This window comes from Pseudonaja textilis, chromosome 3, assembly GCF_049901715.1.
Source record: "Pseudonaja textilis isolate UNSWEBS1 chromosome 3, rPseTex1.2, whole genome shotgun sequence".
Lineage (NCBI taxonomy): Eukaryota > Metazoa > Chordata > Lepidosauria > Squamata > Elapidae > Pseudonaja > Pseudonaja textilis.
The window spans coordinates 21,943,616-21,957,140 of NC_141992.1; the positions used below are offsets into that span (position 1 = coordinate 21,943,616).

General features: G+C 37.5%; 1 protein-coding gene across 2 annotated transcripts in view; it reads left to right on the plus strand.

The window, feature by feature from the left end:
• The first annotated feature begins 3,488 nt into the window (after positions 1 to 3,488).
• Positions 3,489 to 13,525, plus strand: part of PTGIS (prostaglandin I2 synthase) — a 55,817-nt gene continuing 45,780 nt past the window's right edge. Inside the window, exon 1 of one of the 2 annotated variants that reach the window (XM_026697499.2) lies at positions 3,489 to 3,889. In XM_026697499.2, coding sequence (XP_026553284.1) covers positions 3,792 to 3,889 — 98 coding nt within the window. In that variant the 5' untranslated portion in view covers positions 3,489 to 3,791. Of the gene's footprint in view, positions 3,890 to 5,405; positions 5,429 to 13,525 lie in introns of those variants that run through there. The other variant, XM_087929005.1, reaches the window with a different exon arrangement.

Consider the following 13,525-nt stretch of genomic DNA (forward strand, 5'->3'; position numbering starts at 1 on the left):
TTTGTTCATTCGTTTACCCCCTATATTATGCAGCAAGGCAAATGTAAATATTTAAAGAATAGTTTTTATTTTAAGAAGAAAAATAGGCTAAAGGACTTAGAATAGAAATCCAGGAACATTTATAACATTGTATATTGTAGAAGTACAACAAAGAGGAAGTTGGAAACTAAATATTTGTTTATAATGTTTTTAGAAGCCTTTTTTCTTTGTATCTTTAAATACAAAATAGTGGAGATTTGAGTACTCAGATATTTTCTCCTATTGTTAAATAATTCAATTTACTTCATTCTTTATGGTTAATTTAGTTATCATTTGAGCATTAACTGTACAATCTTCATAACCCCTTGGTCCACTTCTGCATATATTTCTGTATTAATTATTTTTATCTTTGTTTTTTTTTCCTTTTTATTTATTTTTTCTCTATTCTTTTAAAAATGATTAATATGTTTTAAGAACTTTAACTTTAAGTATGACAATGTAGTATCAACATAAATTATAGAACTGCACAGATCATGTCATGCGTCAGCTTACAAATTAATTTTAAAAGAAAAAATCCAAACAAAAATACCATATTCTAGACAAACCACATGATGATGTGGGCCTGAACAATGGAAAACTGTCTGCCTTAATCTCTTAAAAAAACTAGAGTGGTTTCAGATTATTATCAGATCACAAGAAGGTTCTAAGAGAAAAAAAAATCATCCTGAATACAGCCTGAAGGATGACGAAAGGCTAAAATTATACCCAATTCTCCAAATTTTACAGACTATAAAGCATCACTCCGAAGAAAGAAAACCCTAAAGCAAATTCCTGACTATACAGTTTATCAATTGTGTGTGACTTTCCAGTCAGTCCTGTCTTCTGGTGCCTGCCTTGATTAACCCCTGAGGTTTTCTGAGTAAGATTTGTGAAGTGGTTTTTCCTTGCCACCTTCTTCCAATATTTGAGAGAGAAGAATTGGTTCAAGGTCATCCAGCTGACATCATGCTTCCAGAACTCCCAGTTCTCCTGTTCTTCCACCTGGTGCCTTCAACCAGTACAGGTAGTCCTTGACTTACAACCACAATTGAGCCCAAAATTTTTATTGTTAAGTGATCCATTTGTTGAGTTTTGCCCCATTTTACGACCTTTCTTGCCGAAGCTGTTAAGTGAATCACTGCAGTTGTTAAGTTAGTAATACAGTTGTTAAGATAATCTGGCTTCCCCATTGACTGCTTGTCAGAAGTTTAAAAAAAGTGATCACATGACCCCAGGACACTGCAACGGTCATAACTATGAGTCAATTGCCAAGCATCTGAATTTTGATCGCATGCTCATGGGAATGCTGCAATGATCATGTGAAAACAGCCATAAGTCACTTTTTTCAGTGCCATTGTAACTTTGAACTGTCACTAAATTAGCTGTTTTAAGTGGAGGAGTTCCTGTATAACAAACTGGCTCTTATCTCTGATCTATGTACCTGTATAAAAATATGGAAGTTTCATTTCCTATGCTCTTCCAGCTGGATCTTTATGGAGGGTAAAATAGATTGGTCTGAAGAAAGTAATGCCATACTATTGTAAGGCAAGCCCTGTTCCCTTTGATGTCACATGCGCATCCCAAAGGGAAAGATCTTGCAACATAATGTTACTTTTACTATTCCAAAATGAGACTGCAGATGCCCAGTTCCCAAACTGTAATTAAAGGCTGTTGGGAACATGAAAATCCCCAGTCTCTTCCAGCCTTGGTTCATCAGAGATTCTCTCTCTAGGAATGGCACAGGCTGGAGAAACCTGCATCGCAAAGCCATCTCTCATTAATAGAGGTGTGTAGTGTTTATTTAAACCTGCAGGCTGGCACCTAATCTACATTCACCCAGACGACTTTCTGGATCTCAAGCCTTGGCACAGGTTGGCTGCATTTGGTATCTATTGCATATATTTTGTTGTTGGTTTTCTGGATTTCTCTCGTTTATTTCTTGTACTGTTTTTTTTCTTTACCTTGTTGAGTTTTAGCTTGTTCTCTTTATATTGCAAACCTCCCAGAGCTGGTTTGGAGTGAGGTAACACTGAACTCTACTTAGTCAATCAGCCAATACATTCACAACAACCTACAAAGAGAAAGGGGTGCATTTTCCAGTTTAAAGACAAAACCTGCGGTCACCCGTACTTTCTTTAATTGGTTTGCCAAAAGAGGGAGAATCGCAATGTCACCTTGCTGCATTCCCAGATTACTAGCAACATTTGACCTTTGAGCACCTATTTTCTTAATGTAAGAATAATAAATTGTTGATTTCAGGGAGTCTCTAACAGTATGTTTATGAACTGAAAGGATCTGAGTTACCATGCTGTATGTTCAAGTGAGATTTGTGCCAAATACATTCTTTTATTTCCATTAGGAAATGTTACTTATAGACATGATAGTAGCTGGATTGTTCCTCTGGGACAGTTTTCTTAAAGTATCATCTGAAGACTCCCTCAAGACCTTCTCAGAAGTCCAGGATATCAAAAATATTTGCCTGATATTAGATATTTGGAAATATATTTAAATATAAAACAGTTGCTCTTCTCTGTTAAAATATATAGCTTTGTTCGTGGAAATATATTGCTACCTAATGGGTTTAATATAATTTTTACATTATACAATAATTAAAAATTCCATGAACGTGTTAATATTAACCTTTAATATGATAAATATTGATAAATACAACCCATGCAAGCAAAAGCTCTTTTGGGATTCTCCATAATTTTTAAAAGTGGGGTTGGGGAATCTCGCTAATGAGCAATAATTTGATTAGGTGGCTCCAATTGTTTGTTAATTGGATGCTGTCTCTTGGCCTTCTAAAATATTACTTTTTCGTCCCTTTTGAATATTTCTAAAATTGTTTTGTTGTTTTACGTGGCAGCAGGGAGTCATGCCATGTGCGATGTGTGGCCATAGAATTATGACCAAGGCATTAATTTATGAGCTGTTTTTTCTGGTGAATTGTAATTGGAGCCACCTTCTTCCATTTTCAATTTTCCATTTTCAAGGTTAACTGCACCAAACTTGATTGCAGGAAATACGACTTCAGCAACAGAGTGGTCAATGTCTGGAATACTCTACCTGACTCTGTGGTTTCTTCCCCAAACCCCAAAAACTTTAACCTTAGACTGTCTGCTATTGACCTCACCCCTTTCCTAAGAGGTCTGTAGGGGGCGTGCACCAACGTGCCTACCGTCCCTGTCCTATTGTTTCTTTTATTTTTCTTATATGTACCCATTTCATGTATTCATAACTATGTATATACTTATACCTATTATCTTGTAAGCGATTGACAAATCTAAATAAATAAAATAAATAAAAATAAATTTTGCCCCCTCTCTACACCCTACCACATAGCGATCTGGCCTGCTGTGCTAAAACGCAATGGGAGTTGAGGTAAATCTGGAGTCCTTGGTATTAGCCCAGAGCTGCTTCCTCGTTCCCGAAAAATCCCTCCTCGAAGAATCGGAAAGAAAGACGAGGTGGAAATCTTTCGGCAACCACTTCTGGCTGAGCTGAAGCCAGATGAGGAAAGGCAGACAGACGCAAAAGCCCGCTCTCCTCTCCTCCCCTCCCCGAAGCTGAGCCTGCCGGGGTCGGGCTGAGGTGAGGCCCAGCGCGGACCCAGAACGGGGGCGGAGCGCTTCAAAAAGGGGCTGAGGGCAAGGAGAGCAAAGAAGGGGAGCGCCGGGAGCCGGGAAGAAAGCGGAGGCGACAGAAGAGCAGGAGAGCGGCACAGACAGAAGCGCGCCGGGGAAAGAGCGAGAGCGTCTGCGCTCCTCCGGACCATGGGCGCCTTCGTCCTCGGCGCAAGCTGGCTGAACTTTCTCCTGTTGCTGCTCCTGCTGTTCCTGCTGCTGGTGGTCTTGCTCAGCGGGAGGATTAGGTGAGTATCTGGCGGGATCCATTCCGCGCGCCTCCAGGGAAGGGTCGGGACAGGTGGGAATCTATCGCTGCCACACCATAGCACAGAAATAAGTTTGGGAGATCGCCACTAAATGTGGCTTCCGTCCCTCTCACAGGTGAGGTCGGTGCGACGGTTAGAGACCTTACAAGTGAATCGCTTTACGATGCCTGGAATGGGTTGAGAGTATAATAAAAGGCAAGAGTTTTGCCGGAAGGGAGTAATTTGATGGAGGGAGTAATATGAATTATGAGGTGGAGAAACGGGATTGGGTAAGTTCCTGGAAAACAAGCTCATCCAACCTTACTGATGGGAAAGTCAGTGCTAGAAAAGGAAGAACAATACTTTATCTCATCACTAAGTGCATTGATTAATCGGTGGAGTTAGAAGAGCATTGTGGTGGCTTCAGTTGATCTAAAAATAACTAAGCCTGAGTCTGGTTAATAATTGGATGGAAAATCATTCGGAAATATCAGGGGTTTTGGAGCAAGTAGGAAATCTCAAAAACATCCTGAAATGAAGCAATGGCAAACTAGAATAGAATAGAATAGAATAGAATAGAATAGAATAGAATAGAATAGAATAGAATAGAATAGAATACTTTATTGGCTAAGTGTGATTGGACACACAAGGAATTTGTCTTGGTGTAAATACTCTCAGTATACATAAAGAAAAGATACATTCGTTAAGAATCAAGAATAATAACGTACAACACTTAATGATAGTCATAGGGCACAGTCAGCAATCAAATCATACTAAGAAACTAGCCTTGAAGACTATGCGCTTTTTACACATACAGTCATGTTTAACTGTACTTTATAGAATAAATCACAATTGGATAGATTCATTCAAATGTTAAATTATTATGCCGTGAGTTTTTAACATTTGTGTCAACCCAGCTAATAAATGAGAGGGCTTTTTAATAAAAATATGAGATGATTTTTTAAAAAAAATCATACTGTTTTTGATGGCATTGTTTCTGGGAACAGAACCTAAGCTCATCTGCTTTAAATAGGAACTAAAAGGTGTGACTATATAGAAGCTTTTATGAGCTTTTATGCTTGACAGATCCCTGAGACTTCCCAGGATGTTGGACTTAGATAAACCTTTTGGGATGATCTGTTATGCAATTTCTTTGTTCACATAGCATGTGCCTGTTATGCAGCTCTCAAATCTCACCTGGTATGTGTGGGTGGGTGTTGAGAGGATTATAGATTATCTAACTACAAAATATTCTATTTTATACTCAGTCCCCAAGTCTGCCCACAGTATTTTCCTTGGCACCCACCAGAGTTTCTACATTTCTTGATTGGTGGCAGTGGTATTACAGTACTGTTGTTCCAGTACAAAATTTTTCCAGTCTGGAAACTCAAGTGCCAACTTGTGATGACATTTTTATGTCTAAAAATGTCTGTGGTTCTTAAGTGAGCAATAGAAACACACTGTCATATGAAAATGCCACTTACAACTTCTTTTGAAAAGCCTGGTTTGTATCACCCCAGAAGATTTAACTTGAGCCAGGTAAGCCATGTCTGCTATATTAGTATAGCATTTTAAGCTTGTTTGGTATTAACCATGGGGAGGAATTTGTGTTTTATGCAAGCTAAATTCATTTGGTGAGTTTAGAATACAGTATATTGTATGGACCCAAAAATGGTTAATTCAAAAGCATCTACAGATAGTACAGAATGCAGCTGCATGGGCAGTTAAGTGCCCTCTTCAATGCATCTGTGCATGCTCTATCAGCTGCTGGTTTTAAACTGTGAAGCCCTTCATGGTATGGGGCTGCGGTTTTAAAGGGCCACCTCTTCCTCATCATACTGTATCTACCTGTCCCATTAGGTCCAACAAAAGAGGCATATTCCAGAGTCATGAACTTGAGATGGGCTGCCATATAAATTGAGATATTAGCAATAAATAAACAACATTAAGAAAGTTGTGCAAAAATAGCTATTCTGCACAATAAAAAACAGACAAAATTAGAGTGTGTGAGAAGAACACACAACTAAAAAGGAGATGTGCCAGCTAGAAGGATGCTACATTTGGGGGTGTGGGGGAGTTTTTGCCTTAACTGATACACTATGTTTGTTTCTGTATGGAATGCGTTTTCCATAATAGTTCAGATGTAGAATTCATATGAATATTGCAATAGTAAATATTTCATTTGTTTTTCTTTCTGAGCAACATCCATTTGCTTTTAGCAAATAGAGTATTTTATAATTTTTTTGCAAGATCAAATACTTTGTTTAGTATTTGGGGCATAACTGTTCTTTATTCTGCTTCTTGACCAAATAACTTATCTGCAGCCTTTTCTAGTTTGCATCCTAGACATTGGGCGGGTGTGTGTGTGAATGATAAAACAACTTATCAAGAATGGTTAACATGACATTTGACGTGTGGTTGGTTCATTAGCAAATTATTTTTTATTAAAACTAACTTGGCATCCTATTATTTGAAAGGCACTCTGCCCCCACACGCCAAATCCCCACCCAATATCATTTCATGGATATTTATTTGTATCTTCTTGTCTTTATTGTTTTTATAAATAACTTAAGGCAGTGAACATATCCAACACATCTTCCTACTCCTATTTCCCTCACAACAGCAATTCTGTGAGGTAGGTTGGGCTGTGAGAGAGTGACTGGCTCAAAGTTACCCAGGTGGCTAATGAATATGTGAAACTCACTATGGGTTAAAATCATGGCTAAGTGCAGTATGCAAACCATACCAATGTGTATTAGAGACTGTTTAAAAGTAAGCCATAAAAATAATATAAGAAAAAAATTATAATCACTATAACCGCAACAGAACAGTTTTACCAGCTACTCCAAAGACCTTTTAGGAAAATTAATTGCATAGACAAAGATATTCTGTTACAATAACAGGAAATCTTACATCATCAAAACTCTTGGCTTTTTCTGTTACAACAGAAAAATATATCTGTATCTCTTGACAACTATTTTGATAAAAATGTATGCACTTATATTTTTAATTCTTTCCAACCCAATGTTGGAAATGTATGTTGGAAAGTATGCTGGAAAGTAATTTTATACAGAGACTCAAGATTCTTGTCAATCTGCTTGCCTGCATGATAAGTCTCTGGAAACTGAGCAGAATGGGTCCTCATTCAATCTGTGTAAGAGCAGCTCTCAAAAGAAAAACCAAATTAAAAAAAGAGGTGGGCTCTTGCTAGGATCTGGTAAAAGAAAAAAATTCAGAAAAAGTCAGCCAATATACAGAGAACGCTGCAAATTCCTCCATTCTAACCTCCGGATTGTAGATCCAGAGCAAAGAATATTTATTTAATTAGACCCCTACACACAAACACAGACAAAAGACAAAAGGAGAGCAGAAGCATGCACATAACACAAGCGCCCACAAAAATGTGACATATTATTTCATTGAAGGAGCAAGTTCACACAGATGCTTCTTTTTGGCCAAAAGAACAAATCCAAAGGTCATGCTCTATATCAGTGCTTCTCAATCTTGACCACTTTAAGATATGTGGGTTTCAACTCTCAGAATTCCCCAGAACAGCATGGGGAAATTGCTAAGGTTGAAGAAGCACTGCTCTGTATTCTTTCCCTACTTGCATTTTAATTGATGCATTTAGCCCAGGGATAAACACTTTGCAGCTGCAGTGTAGCAATCCACATTTCTGAGTTCCTAGAGTCACAACTGCTAACAATTTGCATTATTGCTTCCAAAAAAATGAAGTAAAAGCCCCCAAATAGACAAAATACCTGGAAAAGGAATGTTTCCAAACTTCCTCCAAAAATCTAGAGAACCACACTTCCTAATCGTGATATAATGAGTATTTATGACCGAAAACCTATGGTTTGTACTCATCGGACAGCAACCATCCCAGAAGGGGAGAGCGCTCAAGTAGTATGATTAGCCTGGACTAACCATGTAAGTACCAGAGAGCAAAGTCTGACAAAACACCCCTTTGCTCCCCACACCCCTTTGAGCCTTATATAGTCTTTCCCAAGCAAAAGGTGCCAGTATGGGCATATTTTTGTATTATTGTCAAAGAACAATAAAGTAGCTACTTTGAACTTTACACGTGTGAATCTGGTTGTTCACATCTGACACACCCTGATCTTCTGTTTTATATCTCTGTCCCTGCAATTGTTAAATCATCTGACTGCCAAAATGGTCTCCATCAAACTCTTTGAGTTTTGCACAACCTTGGCAAGCCTTTGTTACATTAAGAATGGCTGGGTTCAACAATAATTAGTCATAGGTAAAAATATGTAACAGATGGGTTTTATGACACTTAATCTCCAGGATTATATTTTTTGCTTTTCTATCACTCTGTCATTGTTTCAGTTTACTATTAATTATTTTGACCTAATGTATCTAAATGTACTCAATCCATGCATGTTTCTTTTTAAAAAGACCAGCAATTGTATGTGCGTATATGGATGGTTTAATGCTGTGGTGCTATTTTTAAACTTACATTTTGTATGTTCCAATGTTAGAGTTTAGGTTTTTTAAAAACTCTATCATATTTCAAATTAAACAAGCTATCTTTGCATAATGAGTCACATTAAATACTACCCAAGTCTTTAGAAATGTGAGTGGACTAAAGAAAATTTCTATTGACTAGGCCGGGGAGCTATGTGTTTTTTTTAATAATTGCATTGTAATGCAATATTCTTCATGTTTATTCAGAGTAAGCTCTGTTGATTAAAGGTTGACTTACTTACACCTATATTTAAGATTCAAGGTTTATATGCAAGTTTTTCTAGGATTAATTAGTTATAAATTATTTTGTCTACCTATATACAGTATTATTTAATTACATAAAACAAGAATGGATAGGGAAATCCTTTTCCACAATTTTAGCCCATATTATTCCATGTCTTGAAGGAAAACCAAAATGATACATTTGTTCTGAAGGACTGAACATTCCCAACCTCTCTCCAATGTGAGGGTTTGAATTTTTAGAATAATTATTTTAACATTTTTATATTCCTGCAATAAATTTAGCATTTGATCATTTTTCTTCTGGCCTGTTTTTGTTGATGCTCCTTAAACTTTGGTGCCCTAAGCCATTGTCTGCTCAACCTGAACTTAAAGCTGGCCCTGGGGAAGACATACTGTATTAATGTCCACGATGCCATTTTACACATGCCTTTCTTGTCACTGACAGACTCATAGGCCCCCAGAGCACTGTTAGGAAATAAAAGAGGTGGATTTCATAAATATATTAAATGAAGGGGATTAAATAGAATAATGGACTGGCAAAGAGCATCCTAATAGATTAAAGAAATTCATTAGTTGGCATGCTACTGAGTTGAAATCACATACCCAGCACTTATTTGTGACTCACCCAACCTCCCACATTACGATCAGTTTCGGAGTTAGAAGTTTTAACAAGCTTCCCCTTGTTAAAAAGTTATAGGTCTCATTAAGGTGTGTACCTAAACAGGATCTTGGATCACCACACCATCTTTTTCAAAGGAGAATACTGTGCCCCTGTATGGCTTAACAGCTGCCATACTAGTAAGCTAGACGGAAGACTCAACGACACCATGAGGATTATAAGTGGATGTATTAAAACCATTCTGACTTGCTGGCTTCCTGTTCTGAGCCATATAACACTGCCAGTTTTACAAAGGCAAGTTGGGCTACTATTTCTTCTTGTGCCATATCCGTGGTTGGATGTTGGTGACTAATGAGAGAATACAGAAAAATTATGAACAATTCACTCCTACTGGTGCATGCTGACCTTTCCCATTTATCAGCAGGAAGACTCAAATCCAGGAAACCACTTGCACAAGATCTGCCCAACAACTTTAACATTGATTTCCAATAGAAAGCCAAATCGGTCACTGAACTTTCAGGCCTAGGAAGACATATAAATAATCCCACAAAAAAGTGCCAGGCTTTGAACTACCACACAAGCAATGGACAATCCTGAATAGGATTCGCACCTGATGTGGTGTCTGTGGTGTCTGCATAAATGGGACATAACATCCTCCCCTCAGTGTGACTGTGGGGTCCCATGTCAAACTGTACATCACATTGTGACAGACTAAGCTGAGGGCACATACCTGATTTTTTTTTTCTTATATATGATGCTGCATTTCAATGGTTAGATGGCCCAGACATTTGAATTTGAAGACAGATCTTTTTTACATTATATTTTAGTGTATTTTATTAATCGAAGTGAAATGTTAATATATATTGCAAGCAGAGGTGGTATTCAGAAGGTTCTGACCAGTTCTGGAGAACCGGTAGCGGAAATTTTGAGTAGTTCGGAGAACCAGCAAATACCGCCTCTGGCTGGCCCCACCCCCATCAATTCTCTGCCTCCCGAGTCCCAGCTGATCATCTGGGTCTTCTTTTGTTGCCCTGCACAGGAGAACAGAGCTGAAAAGCAGGTTAATGGGGTGGGGAGGGAATGGGGATTTTGCAGTATCCTTCCCCTGTCACGCCCACCAAGCCACGACACACCCACCAAGCCACGTCCAGAACCGGTAGTAAAAAAAATTTAATCCCACCACTGATTGCAAGTCCATGTGCAATAGGCCATATGCTAAATAATCAGCAAGGAATTTAAAAGGAAAATACAAATTAATTTGCAGATGAATGCATTTACTCATTACATATTTATCCTTTGGCTGGCTTGATCCTTCATAGTTTATTATAACAGATATACATCCTGGAAAATTATTTAAATATTAATTTTTACAATTTTAAAATTATACATCAATGTATGCACAAAATGTTGACAGTGAGATGGATGGCACATAAATTTAATAAATAAGTAAGTAAGTAAGTAAAAATGCTCTAAACTTCTTTTTCCAAGGAAGCTGTATATTTGATGAAGAAGGGATTGAGAGCAAACTACAAAAATTTACTTTGTAGGTGTCTTTAGCAAACATTGTACTAGAATTCTCTGTCTTATAAACTTGGAAAGCCCTTTCTTCTTTTTGTCCTTGTGGAACTAGGAAACACATTTTATAATTTATTACCCTCTGGGCTTAACTATAGAGAAAGGCAGAATGGCAGCGCAGCCAACTTTCTCTATTTTTAGAATCAAACAGCCCGTAGTTTATATTAGTTAAGCAGTTGATGGTCCATAGTTTATATCAGTTAAGTAAGTTGTTGGTTAACAACTGATTTCTATGTGATCTTTTGGGCTAAATAGAAAAAATGTTTGTATTAAGAAATGCACTGAATTGAATTTATTCAGCAGATCTGGAAACTAAAACCTAGGAAAACATTGAATTGTGATTGCTTCATCCTTTTCATTCTTGGTCAGAAAAGTAGCTGGCAACCTTATAAAAACAGTGATGTCGGTTTCACCCATACTTATAGAATCATAGAATAACAAGAGTTGGAAGGGACCTTGGAGGTCATCTGGTCCAACCCCCTGCTTGAGCAAGAGAGTCTATTCCAAATATTAGCCTCTACCTAGGGTCGAACTGACAGCCTCCTGATTATGGATTATTATATATTTCAAGGACAATAACTGTATATGAACACATTGTTGAAAGACATGAGATCTGTATCTGGGGCTGTTTTTTTTCTCAGAGGAGGAGCCATTGGGGGGGTGGTGTCACCATATGGGAGGAGGTTTCACCTAGAGTAAGAATTTTATATAGGAAAAGAATGGAGCAACTGAAATGCTTTTCATTTTAAATAAATAAAACTATATTTTATTTTAGCATTTTTACTGGATGAAAGTAGCTCAGAACCCATGGAGGAAATAATTACATGAGCATAGACTGAACATTTTGAATTAGAGGTATACAATATGCTGAAGCAAGGAGATAGCACAAGACTGGCAAGAGAGGATATCTTCCAGTAATAGGAATAGATTAGGAACAAATAGTTATATTTCAGATAGCCAAACAGATATAAAATGACAGTATAAAGTGACTGTCAGTCCTTATGCTTAATAGCAGATATTCAAAGTGGAAGACATTGAATGCTTACAGTTAAAGTTGCCATTAATTTTGGCCAAATGTCTTCTTGTGCTCTCAGTTCAGTCATTTGAAATACAACCCTCTCCCATGCTTAATTAAATAGGACAAATGCTATGACTTTATAGAGCTGTACATAGCTTTTATTTCTTTCATATGATGGACAAAAATAAAGCATATCAAGTTGTTCTCCATAAGTTTTTCCCTATAAAAAGAAAATCCACATCTGTAGCACTTCTGCCTGTAGTGAAATGTTCACCCGCCCAGCAAGCTAGAACTTCAACACATCAAAAACTGTGCTTGAACCAAATTAAGTCTGTAGAGATTTATTAAGGAAGAGTAACTCCTTTATTCTGATTCTTCAATTCAGGATTGTGGTGTTTGTTTGGTAGTGAGGACTATGTTAAAGATATACAACCTTTTCTGATTTATAATGTGCTTTCAATTAATTTCAGACATCTGCATCCCATTAAATTAATGTTTATACCGACAAGATGCAGCAGTTAAACATAGCACAATTACTCTGGGAAATTCATCTGCTAACCACAAACACATTTTGACAGGGGTTTTTAAATTGTGATACATTTATCTAAATTATACTTTATCTAACCAGGGCTCTGTCTTCTCAATATGGACAGTAGTTATCTGAGCCAATAATTCACCCCTTAAACAGTTTTCTTAATTTAACTTTCTCTTTAAACTTCTGCCATATGATGCCAATTACCTCTACCATAATGAGAGGGGTTATTTTTTTTTTTAAAAAAAGGATTTTTGATAAGCTATTATAGCTGACATGCTTCACCAAGTTAAGCACTAGAAGCAAATTACTTTGCAGACTTAGCTATTCTTATTCCCCATCCCTATCACAGTTCATTTGCTTTGTCCTGAGGATCCCAGATATACAAACTCAATGTTAACCGCTCTAAACTTGATTGCAGAAAGTACGACTTCAGCAACAGAATGGTCAATGCCTGGAATGCACCACCTGACTCTGTAGTTACATCCTCAAATCCCCACTCCTTTAACCTCAAATTATCCACTATTGACCTCACCCCATTCCTAAGAGGTCTGTAAGGGGCGTGCATAAGTGCACCATCGTGTCTCCCGTCCCTGTCCTATTGTCCCCATTTAATCGTACCTATTTTCTGTATTCTTACTCATGTTTATACTTATACCGAATCAAATCAATCAATCAATAAAATATATTTCTAAGCATTTTGGATATTTTCCATGAAAGGTTGCTGATGATAGGAAGCTGCTTTGGACTGCTCTATACCACCCTTCCCCAATTTTGGTAATGGGCCGATTTGTGGATATCAATTTCTACAATTTTCCGTAATGGCTATTCTGGGAATTGAAGTCCACGTATGTCCAGGCTCTCAAGATAAGGGGAGGCCAATATAAATTAACTGCCTTTATCTAGCTCAGTGCTGTCTAAGATGACTAATTCAAAAGAAGTTGGCCTCAGAAAGTTTTTCTTTGGCCTAAAAGTCTTCTACTAGCTTTCTATAAAGCTGTTAGGACTGAACCTGGAAACTTCAAACATAGAATGCTGGGCCACAGAAGAATTTCTTTTCCACAAAGTTTGTGCTACCTTGTGATAACTTCACAATCATTGCCTTGTGCAACTGCAGCAAACAATCTGCTTTATTTTGTATTGCTTAACTTCATTTTGATA